This window comes from Helianthus annuus, chromosome 13, assembly GCF_002127325.2.
Source record: "Helianthus annuus cultivar XRQ/B chromosome 13, HanXRQr2.0-SUNRISE, whole genome shotgun sequence".
Lineage (NCBI taxonomy): Eukaryota > Viridiplantae > Streptophyta > Magnoliopsida > Asterales > Asteraceae > Helianthus > Helianthus annuus.
In genome coordinates, this window is record NC_035445.2 from 72,984,855 (window position 1) to 72,998,644 (window position 13,790).

Below are 13,790 nucleotides of genomic sequence, written 5' to 3' on the forward strand. Positions count from 1 at the left end.
TTCATCTTTTTTTTTTTTTTTTTAAAGTCATGAACCGCTAAATCAGCTAATCTGGTTTGTATTTTTCCGAATACGTAGTTAGGGGTTCAGCCCAAAACCTGGCGAAACCGGACCGTGAACATATGTAGAGCCTAAACGTCTCACCAACTTCGATTAAATACATGATTAACCTAAAAATAGGGGGGCTTAAAGCTCCTACAATAAGTAAAAAACACACCTCTTTACACAACACACAATCCCTGTTCCTAATCCCAAACACTACCATCTATTCCTATTCATTTACTTGCAAACACAAATCTCCCGAAATTACACAAAGTCCTTCGTCTGACCGTAAATGTCAAACCCGTCAACCCCGTGGCTCGACTCCGACACATCAGTATGGTTATTGTTTCCCTGCGGCTTCTTTAGCTTTGCAATAAGCACCCACATATTCGCAAGCTCGTTTTCAAGATACGCCTCTCTCTGTTTCGACTCTTCAACGGTTTTTTGTAAATCAGATTCTATTTGTTCTTTTTCGGAAAGCATGGCTTCATAAGCCATTTCTCTTTCTCTGCTTATCGCGAGTTCTCTCTTCAATTCCGATTGTGTAGGACTAGGTTCTTTTTGTCGGAACTGGGAACTGTTGTCTTTACGTCCGTTTTTAGTGGGTCTACGGTGGTTGCTCGGGGAGTTCTTGTCTGACGCCAGCTCAGCGGATAGTTTCTCATTGTGGTTCATTAGTTTTGCGACTTCTTCAGAGAGTGCTTTAAGCTCAACCGCAGCGGCTGAGGCTAACCCTTTGGCGTATGAGCTTTCTTCTGCTAGTTTGTTGTTCCGGGCTTCTAATTGTGTGTTTGACTCGGTCAACTCCGTCACTTTCTCTTTAAGCTTTTCAATCTCATGTGCCTGTTTTGATGCAATGGCACATTAGTTTTCATGCTGCTTTGATGATTTAAAGATGTTTCTTATTAAGGTTTCTCTTCATGAAAATATGTGTTGGTTGGTTCAACATAAGCATATGAATAAAATGCCATTTTCGTCCCTGAGGTTTGTTTTTTTTGCGCCTTCCGTCCAAAGGTTTGGTTTTCCGCATCTGGATCCAAACGGTTTGAAATCTTGCCATTTTCATCCGGCTCGTGAACACCACCCATTTTTCTCTTTAAGTCAGGGGTATTTTTGTCTTTTTTGTTAACTTAAAGGGCAATTCGGCCTTTTTCACACATCTCCAGCGAGTTTACATAAAGTGTAAAAGACCAAATTGCCCTTTAAGTTAACAAAAAATACGGAAATACACCTGACTTAACGGAGAAAAATGGATGGAGTTAACGAGCCAGATGAAAATGGCAAGATTTCAATTCAAACCTTTTGGATTCAGATGCGAAAAAACAAACCTTTGGACGAATTTTGCAAAACTCGCCAAACCTCAAGGACGAAATGACATTTTAAACATATTTGAGGGTCAATTCAGGTTAGATTTATCTCTTAATAGGTAGATTTTAAAAAAAACTGTTGGAATGGGAAGGAGTTGAAACAAAACCAATTCAGAAATCAGAACCGAACTGATTTTTTCCTATTTTTTTGTTTGTCAAACTTGAAATTACGTCGTTTCATATTTAATAAATTTAAACTCCAAGTAATAAGTTAACAGACTGGGACTTTTGCCACCTGTAACTAAACACGAAAATGAAAGCAGTAGTATGAGAATAAACCTGAGATTGGCGAAGCAACATTATTTTGGCATCTTTTTCTGCATCGAATTCACTCCGTGCATCGGAAAGTTGTTGTTTCAAGGAGTTAATTGTTTCTTGTAGTCCTTTGCATTCATCAATCTGGATGTAACATAAAATCATAAGCAAGAAAAATCATAACGTATTAGAGAAAAATAAACGTACTAACATCGGGTTCTTAGTTCTTACCTTTTGGTTAAGCTGCTCTTGAAGTACTCTATTATCCCCTGCTTTGACCTGGCAAAATAGACAGAAGAATTTGTCTCGACTCTCGATTAGATCATAATGTTTTGTAAACTACATCTTTCAAAAAAATTACCAAAACACCCTTAAGGTGTTATAATTATTAGAGTAAAATGCCATTTTTGTCCCTGAGGTTTGGCCAGTTTTGCGACTTTCGTCCAAAGGTTTATTTTTCCGCATCTGGATCCAAAAGGTTTGAAATCTTGCCATTTTCATCCGGCTCCTTAACTCCATCCATTTTTGTCTATTAAGTCAGGGGTATTTCCGTCTTTTTTGTTAACTTAAAGGGCAATTTTGTCTGTTTCAGGGGTATTTGGTCTTTTTACATAAAGTGAAAAAGACCAAATTACCCTTTAAGTTAGCAAAAAAGACAGAAATACCCCTGACTTAACTTAACGGAGAGAAATGGATGGAGTTAACGAGCCCGATGAAAATGGCAAGATTTTAAACCTTTTGGATCCAGATGCAGAAAAACAAACCTTTCGACGAAAGTCACAAAACTGGCCAAACCTCAGGGACGAAAACGACATTTTACTCTAATTATTATTTTGGGCATGATGTAGCTAATTTTGTGTTTGTGTTTCTAATAAAACATACCTCAAGCTCAAAGGACTTCTCACTTAGTTGTGCTTCTAGCTCAGAAACAGACTGCATAAGAAAAGATACCGAAATCAATTCATTTATAGATAAACGGGTGAAAAATTCCACCTCTAGTAGTAACACTTACCCGTGTGTGTTCGTCTTCATCTATCTTGTGACAAGATGATACAACAGAACTGGAAATGTTATCTTCTAGTTGTTTGATTTGATCATTCTTCAGTTTGATTTGTTCATTCAATCGGGCGATCTCCACCTGTAGATTATAATTAAGCGTTCTGATCAGTATATCAACAACACTTGCATTTTGTTGAAAGATTTTAAGTTATAAATTACACTGATAAACTCCCTCTCGGAGTCTCTTGAAGCACCGGGTGACAATCGCTTGAGAGCACTTAATTGAATTGCCATCTCCTCTGACAAAATCTTTTGCTGCTCTTTAAGGAGGTCAATTTGGTCAATTGTTTTTAGGCTGATCTGTCAAATCACATACAAAAGTGGAAGAATTCTAAATACCAGTTCACAACCAAAAGTGGACTCATGTATGTACTTTCAACAGAACTCCTATGTCCAAGATTCTTCCAAGTTCTTTTAGCTATATGACTAGCATCAATGCGACCCAATATTGCTACACTTCTTGATTAGTGTCAAACTAGTAAAATATCCCGCACGTTGAGGCGGTACGTCACGTTGTATATTAAACTCGAGTAAAACCATGGAAATTAGGTTTAAAAAAACACTCATGACGAAATGTAGATAAAAACACATGTGATCTATATTCACAAATCACGAAAAAGTTATGTCCTAAATTAAACTCAAGTAAAACCGTGGCATATCCAAATTTATTACAATTAATAAATAAACTTAATAAAAAGAATCAGATAAAACTATAACTATTCTAAGAGTTAAAAAAAATATAGAAAATATAACACACAAATTGTTTAACTTTAACATATTTAATACATAGGAAAAAAAGTATTTGAGTATAAAATTATGAATTATTTATATTTTCTATTTAATTTATAAAAATAAATAGAATATGCCTAGGTTTCATGTGTGGCTAAAGTGGAAAAAGAAAAACTTTTAATGACCAAAATAAAAACGAAATAATTTTACTGTAGCTAAGTTGATGTAATTTAATATATAATAATTATAATATAATATAATATAATGGGTAAAGTTCTTGTACAAATAATCTTAACATACTAAACATACAAATTGAAGGAAAACTCAAAAAGACAAGGTGGCATTTTTGTAATTATCAATAACTATCAAAGTTACTCTACAAATATACCTAAAAAAACCTAACCACTCCCCCACCCCCAAAAAAAACCTAAACCCCCCACCCCCCAAAAACCTAAAAAAAACCTACCCCCCCCCCCACCCACCCCCCAAAAACCTAAAAAAACCTAACCCCCCCCCACCCCCAAAAACCTAAAAAAAACCTAACCCCCCCCCCCCCCCCCCCCAAGCTAAAATGCTAAAAACTAAACCCCCCAAAAAATCTAAAAAAATAAAAAAAAAAACACACAAATTATTTTATTTTATTTTTTTAACATTTTTTATTAAAAAATCGCTACTTTTAGTAGCAGCAAAAAAAATTTTTTTTTTTTTTTGCTAACGAAATGTAGCGATTTTTTAATAAAAAATGTTAAAAAAAAATTGTGTTTTTTTAGGTATTTTTGGTTGTAACTTTGATAGTTGGTGGTAATTACAAAAATGCCACCTTGTCTTTTTTGGTTTTCCTTCAATTTGTATGTTTAGTATGTTAAGATTATTTGTATTTGATCTTTTGCCATAATATAATATGACTAAGATTCGAAGTTTTTTTTGCATTTAAGACACTTTGGGCGGCTTTCTACTTATTTTTAGCTGTTTTTTTATTCTACCCGTTTGATCCGTTAACATAACTTAAAAACTGGTAAGTAGACGTGTTGAAATTGCCACAAAGAATATATGACCAGGAACCCGAGATACAGACTACCGACTACCCGCTTGAAGAGACGGTAGTTCCAATAATCTATCTAATATTTGCTCATGCAACTACGTGTAGATGAATTTATTTATTCACGTACGTAGAGATAAAAATGAAGGGAAATGCTTACTAGAGGACTTTCTTGTTGCAAAAAGGCATCATCGTTGAGTTCTTGATCTTGTGGGGCCCCCGGTGAGAATTCAGCAGACCTGCATTCTGTCAGCAAAGAGTGTGAATGTCGGGATTCAGTAGGATTATCCGCTTGAGGAGTCGAAGGTGTGCTGATAGATTTGGCCCCACTTGACTTATCACTAGTACTGGTCAAAGCCCCAGATATACTGTGATGTCTCTGTTAAAAGAAATAATATTGATTGAAATTATTATTAAACCTCAAAAGGTGTAACTAAAGAATTATTGTTATTGGATAGATAACAACTCACCCGTGGTTTCAGCCAGTTAAGTAAACCGGGCTTTTTGGTTTTTTTCTCCTCCTTCAGTGCATCATTATTATTTTCCACACGTCCATCAAAAGAAACATACAACTCGGTGTTTTCATCATCCAAAATTAAGTCACGTTTTCGTTGAGGAAGATATGCAAGCTGGGCAACACAAGAGATTATTTAGATTATTTAAGTACTAAAGGTGGCAATTTAACCGTTTGCTTATTAACGGGTCAATCCAAGATGCATTTATCTCAAACAAGCCACTTCAAAAAAATTAGCAAAAAGAGAAAGTGGTCATGAGGGTTGAAAGTAGCCCAAAGTCTATTTTTAAAGATACAACCTCCTAAATTAATTTATACAAAACTTTAGACTATTACCCAAACAATATTGTTTTGTATACAAAAAGAGTAAAGTACACGGATGGTCCCTGTGGTATACCAAAATTTTGGATTTGGTCCCTAGCTTTCCAAAAGTACATAGATGGTCCTTGTAGTTTGCACTTTGTAACGCATTTAGTCCCCAGCTTTTTCCAAAAGTACATGGATGGTCCTTCTGGTTTGCACTTTGTAACACATTTAGTCCCTAACTTGGACACGCTAAAACCTTTAGATTTGTTGGCTGGGGACTAAAATGCGTTACAAAGTGCAAACCACATGGACCATCCGTGTACTTTTGGAAAGCTAGGGACCAAATACAAAATTTTGATAAACCATAGGGACCATCCATGTACTTTACTCATAAAAAATTGAAAAATAAACAAAGAAAACTAGCAGGTCAACCCAACCCGGCCCAAAATGACCCGTTTCAACGCGATCTTTTGATCCGTTATCCAACCTGTCTGACCCACCCATCTTGCCACCACTAACAGTTACATTACGTTTACGGATGCAAATAGAAAAATGAGAAAGAAATCAGTTGATATTATCAGAGTACCTCTTCTTCTCCAAAAGAATGCCGTCTTCTTAAAGTTGACCGATGGGGAAGTCTAGATGAGGGTGAGGACTTGGTGGAAACTAAAATTAATTTGGTCAGCCTTTGTATGCGGCTTAACAAAGCAGCTTTAGCTTCTTCTTCTTGCTCCAATCTTGATTGCAGCTTCATTTGACCATCTTCTAGCTTTAAATATCAAAAATACCCATGAGAATATGAATAAATGACAAAAAAACGGCTTCTTCTTAAAGTGATGTGAAGTTTAGACAAGACTAATTCCCTTCGCTATTTCATCGTTTTCATTATTTTAAGGGATAACGTAACCTAAGTATTCAACTTTTTTTCATTAAGGAACACACATATATTGAAACTACTTAACAGTTAATAGGCCAACCAAGTATTTATCTGGTTCCGTTTATACCAACTTCAGCCAAAAACATGTGAAATGACAAAAATGACGATAAAATTGAAAAACAAAAATTATATATACTATAAATATGCTATTTTGTCACATCATCCAACTTTGGCCCCTGCCGCCCCTCAACTTTGGCATTAACCAACTTTAGCCCCTCAACTTTAATAATAATATGTTTAGCCCCTCACTTTAACAATAAACAACTTTAGCCCCTCAACATCAATAATGACAAGTTTAGCCCCTCAACTTTAATAATAACATGTTTAGCCCCTTAACTATATCAATCAACTTTAGCCTCTCAACTTTAATAATAAACAACTTTAGCCCGTCATCTTTAATAATGACATGTTTAGCCCTCAACTTTAATAATGACATGTTTAGCTCATTAACGAAAAAAAATCAAACAACTTTAACTCTCGTGATTTGCTTATTTTTATCTACGTTTAGAAGAGCGCGGGCGGTAACAATTTATTTTTATTACAATGAGTGGTCAAGATAACTTGTCCAAAAAAATTAAGGGCAATTTCATCATTCTGCATTTCTTTTGACGAAATTGGAACAAATGAAATCAAATACGCATTAGGGGCCTATAAGTCGTTTCACGAAATGTGAAAACTTGAAGGTTCCATCAGCCGTACAAGAATGCTTTGTCTTTGATCACTATGACCTCATGTTACATAAAAAAGAAAAAAGCATGTGTTGAAGGCAATTATCTATATATTAAAGAAGAATGTCGGTGCCATTTACAGATTTGGTCCCTGCTTTTGATTTTTACACTTTGATCCTTTTACTTTTGTTTGTTTTTTTTTCTTTCATCCTTTCAAGGTAATACTCATTTATTACTGTAGCTATCCGTACTGATAATTAAAGTGCACATGTCGCTTTCGTTTTCTTCTTTCTTGCCAAGTTACACATAGTTTTACAAATAAGAATAGTGCACTAATTTAACATAGAGTTAATTACTGTTTTCGTCCCTGTGGTTTGTCAAAAATCACTATTTCAGTCCATTAGTTTAAAAATTGCGATTTCAGTCCCTGTGGTTTCACTTTCGTAACCATAAGGGGTCCGAACTTTATAAGTGGGTTGTGTGTCCGAGTTTTATAAAGCATGCCTTGTCCGACTTTTGTGGCTTAAATAGTCAGGGTTTCATGCTTGTTATTCTTGTCCGACCTTTTGTTTGTGATGCATGATGATCCGAACTTTGTGAATGCTTGTTGGCCTGAGTGTGTTAATTCAATTAAGTGTGTAACCCTGATTAAGTGAGTATTTGATGATGATACTAGAATAAACTGTGAAAGACTCTGATGTGAGGTATTAATGTGAAAAACTTGAAGGTTCCATCAGCCATACAAGAATGCTTTGGCTTCGATCACTATGACCTCATGTTACATAAAAAAGAAAAAAGCATGTGTTGAAGGCAATATTATATTTAAAGAAGGTACCTTTTGTTTAAGAAGAACTATGTCATCTCCTCTATTATCCTTAAACTGAGGAACTACCACAATGCCACTTTTTAATTGTTCTAGCTCCTCCTTCAATAATCGAATTTCATTTTGGTATTTCTTGATAAGAGATTTCTCATCAATAATCTGCAAAAAGATAGGTGTGCTTTATTATACTGTAGTAGAAGATAACTTCTGAGGCACCAAAGGTTTGATATAATACATATTCCATACCCTATTTTGTGCGGCCTGAATTTCAATGTGTTTTGCACGGTGGGCAAACTTTAATGTATTATGTGTCTCCTCGGAATTGCTTGATGAGGGAGTCACGGTGCAAATAAGCTACAAAAGAACGCAGATAAGCACGATATTATGGGTCAAAAGGACGGTGTTTCCTAATACATGATTAAATTGAAACTTATATGCAAGACTTACGGAAACTCGTCCATGACCGCTTAATGAAGATTGAAGAATCCTAGTCAGCTTTGAGTCCCTGTATGGTATATGAGCTGCTCGAACGTCTGTCAATTTTGATATAACCTGTGCCAGTTTCGAGTTAGCAAACTCTAAAAGAGATACAACTATCAATATAAAAAAAACAAACAATAAATGCGTCTGTCATAGGTTAGACTCATACAACTATACCACACATGTTCAGTCATTCCAATACATATTAAGAAATTGGTTGCCCAAAGGTTTCAGGTATAAATGTTATGAAGCGTTGAGGGAAACTTACGGGTAATGATACCTGTTACTTTTTTCACCACATACAAATAGTAGTGTTTTATTGCAGGGAGGGTTTTGAACATAAATATGACCAGAAGTAGACATTTATAGAGCAAACTATTACACTGAAAAAATAATGGCAATGATTGAGGCCTCACAGTTCCAAGAGTTAGAAGACTTTTGTTTATATAGGATCCTTCTTTTCGACGAACTCCAACTGTCTCAGCTTTAGAGCTCTCAGAACCTGCCAGATCTATAAGGTTCTGCAATAGAAGGCGAATAAAGACAAAAGCAATTAAGAGCCAATTACAAACCGAACATTGTCATTGATAGAAACAGAAATGAGAAAATGAAAGGTGGGGTTAAAAGCATACCAACTGTGACAGGTTAACATCCCCTCCATCATCATATTCACCACAAGGGCTACTCTCGATCGTCTGTTACAAAGTAGAAGAGTAATGAGATATTAACAAAAAACTAACCAGAAAAACAAAAGGTATGAAGAAACACAAAATGATAAACAATAACACGGATAATACAAGATCAAGTAGTACTGTAGTAGTGAATGTTTACATAGAAAGAGAAGCTCAGTCCAAAAACACCCGCATACATTTATCGTTCTATTTTATTGTGAAATGAGGGTCCGTATTATTTATGAGGATGTACAAGCATAGTGGAAAACTACTACTTTTCCCGTCAATTTCATATTTTAATTACTCATAACTGATGCAACTTTATGTTTCCTATAACAGCATAACTGATGCCAAACCTACATAGCCGTTTTACTTTTATCCTCCATTGTTGATGACTAGATCACCTTAGAAGCATTCTAATCAGATCAATATAGTTATATACATATATTGTACTTGTACTGAATTTATACCTTAGTCACTATGAATCAGGCACTGTATATAGTGTTCGATTGATTGTTTTGTGCAAAAAGAAACCGCCTTTAAGGCTTTAACATGTAAAATTATCAAAATGATTATATAAGCTAATTAAGAAAGTTACCAATGTAAATATTGTGTGACTTCTGCTGCTGAGCAAATTAAAGTTTGTTGAACCGACATGTCTGTGCTCTGTTATAGCAAAGAACATAAGAATGGAAGATCAATACCATTAAAAAATGTAAGGATCAACAAAAATTGTTAATTAACCATGGGTAGAAACCATCTCATTAGATATTGTTCCATCGATACCGATCCAAAACAACAACAAAAACTAAAAATGTTAAGTGACCAACACAAACAAAAACTAAAGACGAACCTTCTCCAGCTGCAATAAGGGAAAGTGCATGAGCAGGAGATAACACAACTTCTTCCTTAACACCTTCAACAAAGGTTCCCTACGGGCAATACAACCATCGCATAATCTCATTTAGAATCGTTAAGGGTCTGATAGAAGCAGAACAGAATGCTTCCTAACTAGGGGATAAAATGAGAAAGCAAGTATCAGAGTGATACACAAAATTACCTGACTATCCTCCCTTATTCTTAAATTTTGCCCTGCTGGATTCAACAAGTCATTAACCACCTGAAAACAAAACGGAAAAGTTAAGATTGCAAAATTACATAAAAAGAGACCAATGCATCTGCAATATATGACTAAGGAAAACTGGAACCAGCGTGGTTTCAAAGGGTGCATACAGTAGCCAATATGCAAGTTACTTTCAACACTTAAAGAACTTCAAAGAAACCAATACAAAGGATAGCAAGAATATAAGTTGATGCACAACATAAAATACAAAGAAACTACGGAAAAAAAAGATTAAAAGAATTGGTAATCAACACGTATATAGGCAGTCACATAAAAAGAAAAGCCTGCACGGATTATAAGTGAGATTGAAAAGGCATTTAAAGCAGATGAAGATAGTGGCAAAGGTAGGACCGAGTCACCGACCCGTTATCAGGAATGAATATATAAAGATCAGGTTTACTTAACGAGTAGTGAGCGCCGGAAAAGATTGTACAGAATCATACCTCGTTATAGATTTCCAAATATGAAACACGAAGGAGAAATTCACGACTTGGAGTCTGAAAATACATAAAGATTATCAGAATATCAGAAAATTCTCTTAAAATAAGTAAAACTTGCATATATGGTATTAAAAGGTTAGCAATACGCACCTCTTGAATTATACTAAAAACATCTTTTACCGCCAATGGGATTATTCCAGGAGACCTCTGATCGCCCTGATTTGTTCATATAACAAATACAATCAAAACAAATAATAACACTGGAAGGCATAACACACAAATATCGTAACAGCTTTAAGGTTCATTTATTCATGTGGCTTATGGAAGTTGAAACTTTAAGCTTAGAAACTGGAAATCTGAATCTTATAATAACAAGCTACAATTTTACATGAAAAGGAAAAAATGTACTTACATGCATGGTGTGAGTCTTTCCACTACTTGTAACACCATATGCAAAGATAGTCCCTGATATTGAAGTAGATCAAAGAACATTTATGTGAGGTAATGCAGGCATATACAATGAATTGATAACAACTAAGATTAAAATACTACTGGTCTGCGAATGCTTAAGTTACAGTTATATGCAAATGAACTTAATGTATTGAAAAGGGGTGCTGGCTTTATTCATTAATTAACCAAAACATTATCTGCACAAGAGCTCCAGATATCTTGAACTTTAGAACAATAATTAATAGATGCTATACATGCTCTTCTAGTTCAGATCCACCCCATCCAGTGGCAATACCGTTAAGAACTAATTCAAATAGATATATTGCAAATGGTAACAAATTTACATACCATTGACACCTTCCATAGCACCACCAACAACATGATGTGCGGCAATATCGTACACATGACGTGTTGTCGTGGTAGGCCCAAACACCCGATCTACATACGAAAAAGGATGAGAGTTACAATGTTAATCGAGATATCCAGGTTTCAAAGGAACCATAGCTAGATATATTTGTGATGTGAAAGTGGAAGAATATATGAAGATAATGTGAAATGCACCAAATTTGGATCTACAAGTATAATCAACCACATCTACCTACGAAAGAAATGTTGAAAACTAAAACAAAGATGATAGAACAAAAAGATAGCGATAGTATGTTCCTTCATCCAGAGATCTTATATAGGACTAAAAGATGAACCAAGAGTCATCCTTAGGAATCATATTCTAAACAGGTTTGATTGCTGAAGGTGATTAAACGAGTTTAAACATGAATTAGCCCTCTACTCTGACTATATAGCACATAATTGGTTGGATACATAATTCTGATATATTACAAGTATATTGATCTGGCTAAAATATATTTCGCTGCTATTCAAAAGTAGAACACTAAAACCTGTAGTTATTGATGCTTAACCTGATCAACTGCAGATCATGCTGTTTACAATGAAGCTTTAGAAAACTGATATGCATAAAGAAGGAATGGAAGCACATGGAAACCAGATTACACACTTTTAAACAAGTCGCAAACTGTTGATGTAGTCTCCTAATATGACTATATGAGAACATAAAAAAGCCATACTGATTCATGGAGATAATGGCTTGAGTTCGACTAATATGGTCAAAAGTCAAAACCATTACTCAGATTCAAAAAAAGCTGTAAAAGAATCTACAATAGTAAAACTTCAATCTACATTTGGGCTTGGAATGGAAACCTTGTATACTTAACATATGCCCATATTGACATTAACGATTTTGGCGCACATATTCATGCTCTTCAATTTGAGCTTGACCACTAAGGTATGGTGAGAAATGCTTATATATGGCCTCTCACAAAATACTCTAGCTAAACTAGAAAAATCTTTAGCTCAGTTCAGCTTTTGACTCTACTTGAGTAACAGTAGATCATCCAGAAAAAAATACAATGGCGTTCTGGTAGAATCTCTGAACCTCAAAACGCCAAACAACAGTATCCAACTCTGTCATAATTTTCTCCATATACATTTTTTGTCTTTTCTATGTTCTTACAACTCAGCTTAACTAGTCATTAGTTTTTTTAATTCGTTTTCTGCTCTCTTGTACACCGATATCGGTTACAGACTAGTGTTTGCCAGCATGGAATCCAACTATCCAAGTTCTAAAATACTACTTTGCGTCGGCTATCAAGCTTGTGTTATTTACCTAACATGTGATTACCATACTTCAACTCAATAAGTTCAACTACTAAATACAAGTATAAGCTTCACCATAAGTCCAGTAGTCCACAAGATACCATACCGTATGCATAAGCTATCGACGGTGTATGTTCATTCCGCACAATTGTTTCTCCGTCTGCATACCACGCAATCTCCTCCCCCTGCCTTATTTCCCTAGGACTACCGGAAACAAAAATAATATCACTTCTAGCGTTAAATAACCACATAGAAATCAAATAATATCACATTTAACCTGCAAATCAACACAGTGTAATCACCTGAGTGGCCGAAACCGGACTGTAACCGTGACATTCTCCTTCGATCTCTCTGAACTCACCGGAAAACTCTCCGGCTGAAAGTTTCGTGGCTTACTCTTACCAGACGAAGCCGGAGAACTCAAATTATCAACCGAAACTTCTGGAACATGCTTCGAAGACGATGTCGTAGAAGACGCCGGCGAATTCGAGTACTTCGAAGTCGATTTTCGAGATTTGAATCCACCGTGACTCGACGCCATTGCTGAATTCAACTTCTACTTGTTCTAAACACGATTACGCACAAACTGATAACACATAACCGTTTTCTGTAACGTTTTTGTTGAAATTTTCGGTGAAATTTACAGTTATTGAATGGATTGTGATCTGGAAGACGAAATGAGGATGAAGATTACAGTGATTTTAGAGAGATTGAAGATTTGAAGGTGAATGTTGTGAGTTTTGGAAGTATTTTAGGGTTTTGAGGTGAAATATGTGTGATTGACTTGAAGCGATGATCCTTCATGACAGGCAACATGTGTTCTCCGTACCTTTTCAGGGAGATTTTCAGGCCACGAGAATATTTATTATTAAAAAAACAAAATAATAATAATAATAATAATAATAATAATATCAAAGTGGATAATTACAAAATTAGACATTTATGACGATAGGATTAGACTATGGGGCGTGGTTCCATGTTTTCCAAGTTCATATAAGGCTGGAGGGTATGGGGGTCGTCCTCAACCCGTCCAGCTTCGTCGCCGCCTCGCCCCCCATTTCCACAATACCGGCATCGTCCCAAACGGCTATACCCGGACGTTAAAGACGCTCCAATACAAGACAAAACCATACTCACACACACATATACATACAACTCATATATATATATATATAGGCCGATCCTACATTTCCTTACCTCCATCCTCTGTGTCCCA

The 13,790-nt window shown here is 35.5% G+C and overlaps 1 protein-coding gene across 1 annotated transcript; it reads right to left on the reverse strand.

Annotated features, from left to right (window-relative positions):
• Window positions 1–42: 42 nt before the first annotated feature.
• LOC110898193 (kinesin-like protein KIN-7K, chloroplastic) lies at window positions 43–13,407 on the reverse strand. The gene is made up of 23 exons (XM_022144949.2): window positions 12,877–13,407; window positions 12,681–12,778; window positions 11,252–11,341; window positions 10,866–10,918; window positions 10,604–10,669; window positions 10,457–10,510; window positions 9,951–10,010; window positions 9,744–9,822; window positions 9,489–9,556; window positions 8,852–8,914; window positions 8,636–8,740; window positions 8,187–8,291; window positions 7,986–8,093; window positions 7,752–7,898; window positions 5,898–6,080; window positions 4,962–5,120; window positions 4,652–4,870; window positions 2,883–3,023; window positions 2,677–2,802; window positions 2,547–2,597; window positions 1,896–1,943; window positions 1,689–1,808; window positions 43–885 (listed from the first exon to the last, which is right to left on the reverse strand). The coding sequence occupies exons 1-23, from the start codon at window positions 13,113–13,115 to the stop codon at window positions 307–309; spliced, it is 2,961 nt and encodes a 986-aa protein (XP_022000641.1). The 5' UTR covers window positions 13,116–13,407; the 3' UTR covers window positions 43–306.
• Window positions 13,408–13,790: the final 383 nt, after the last annotated feature.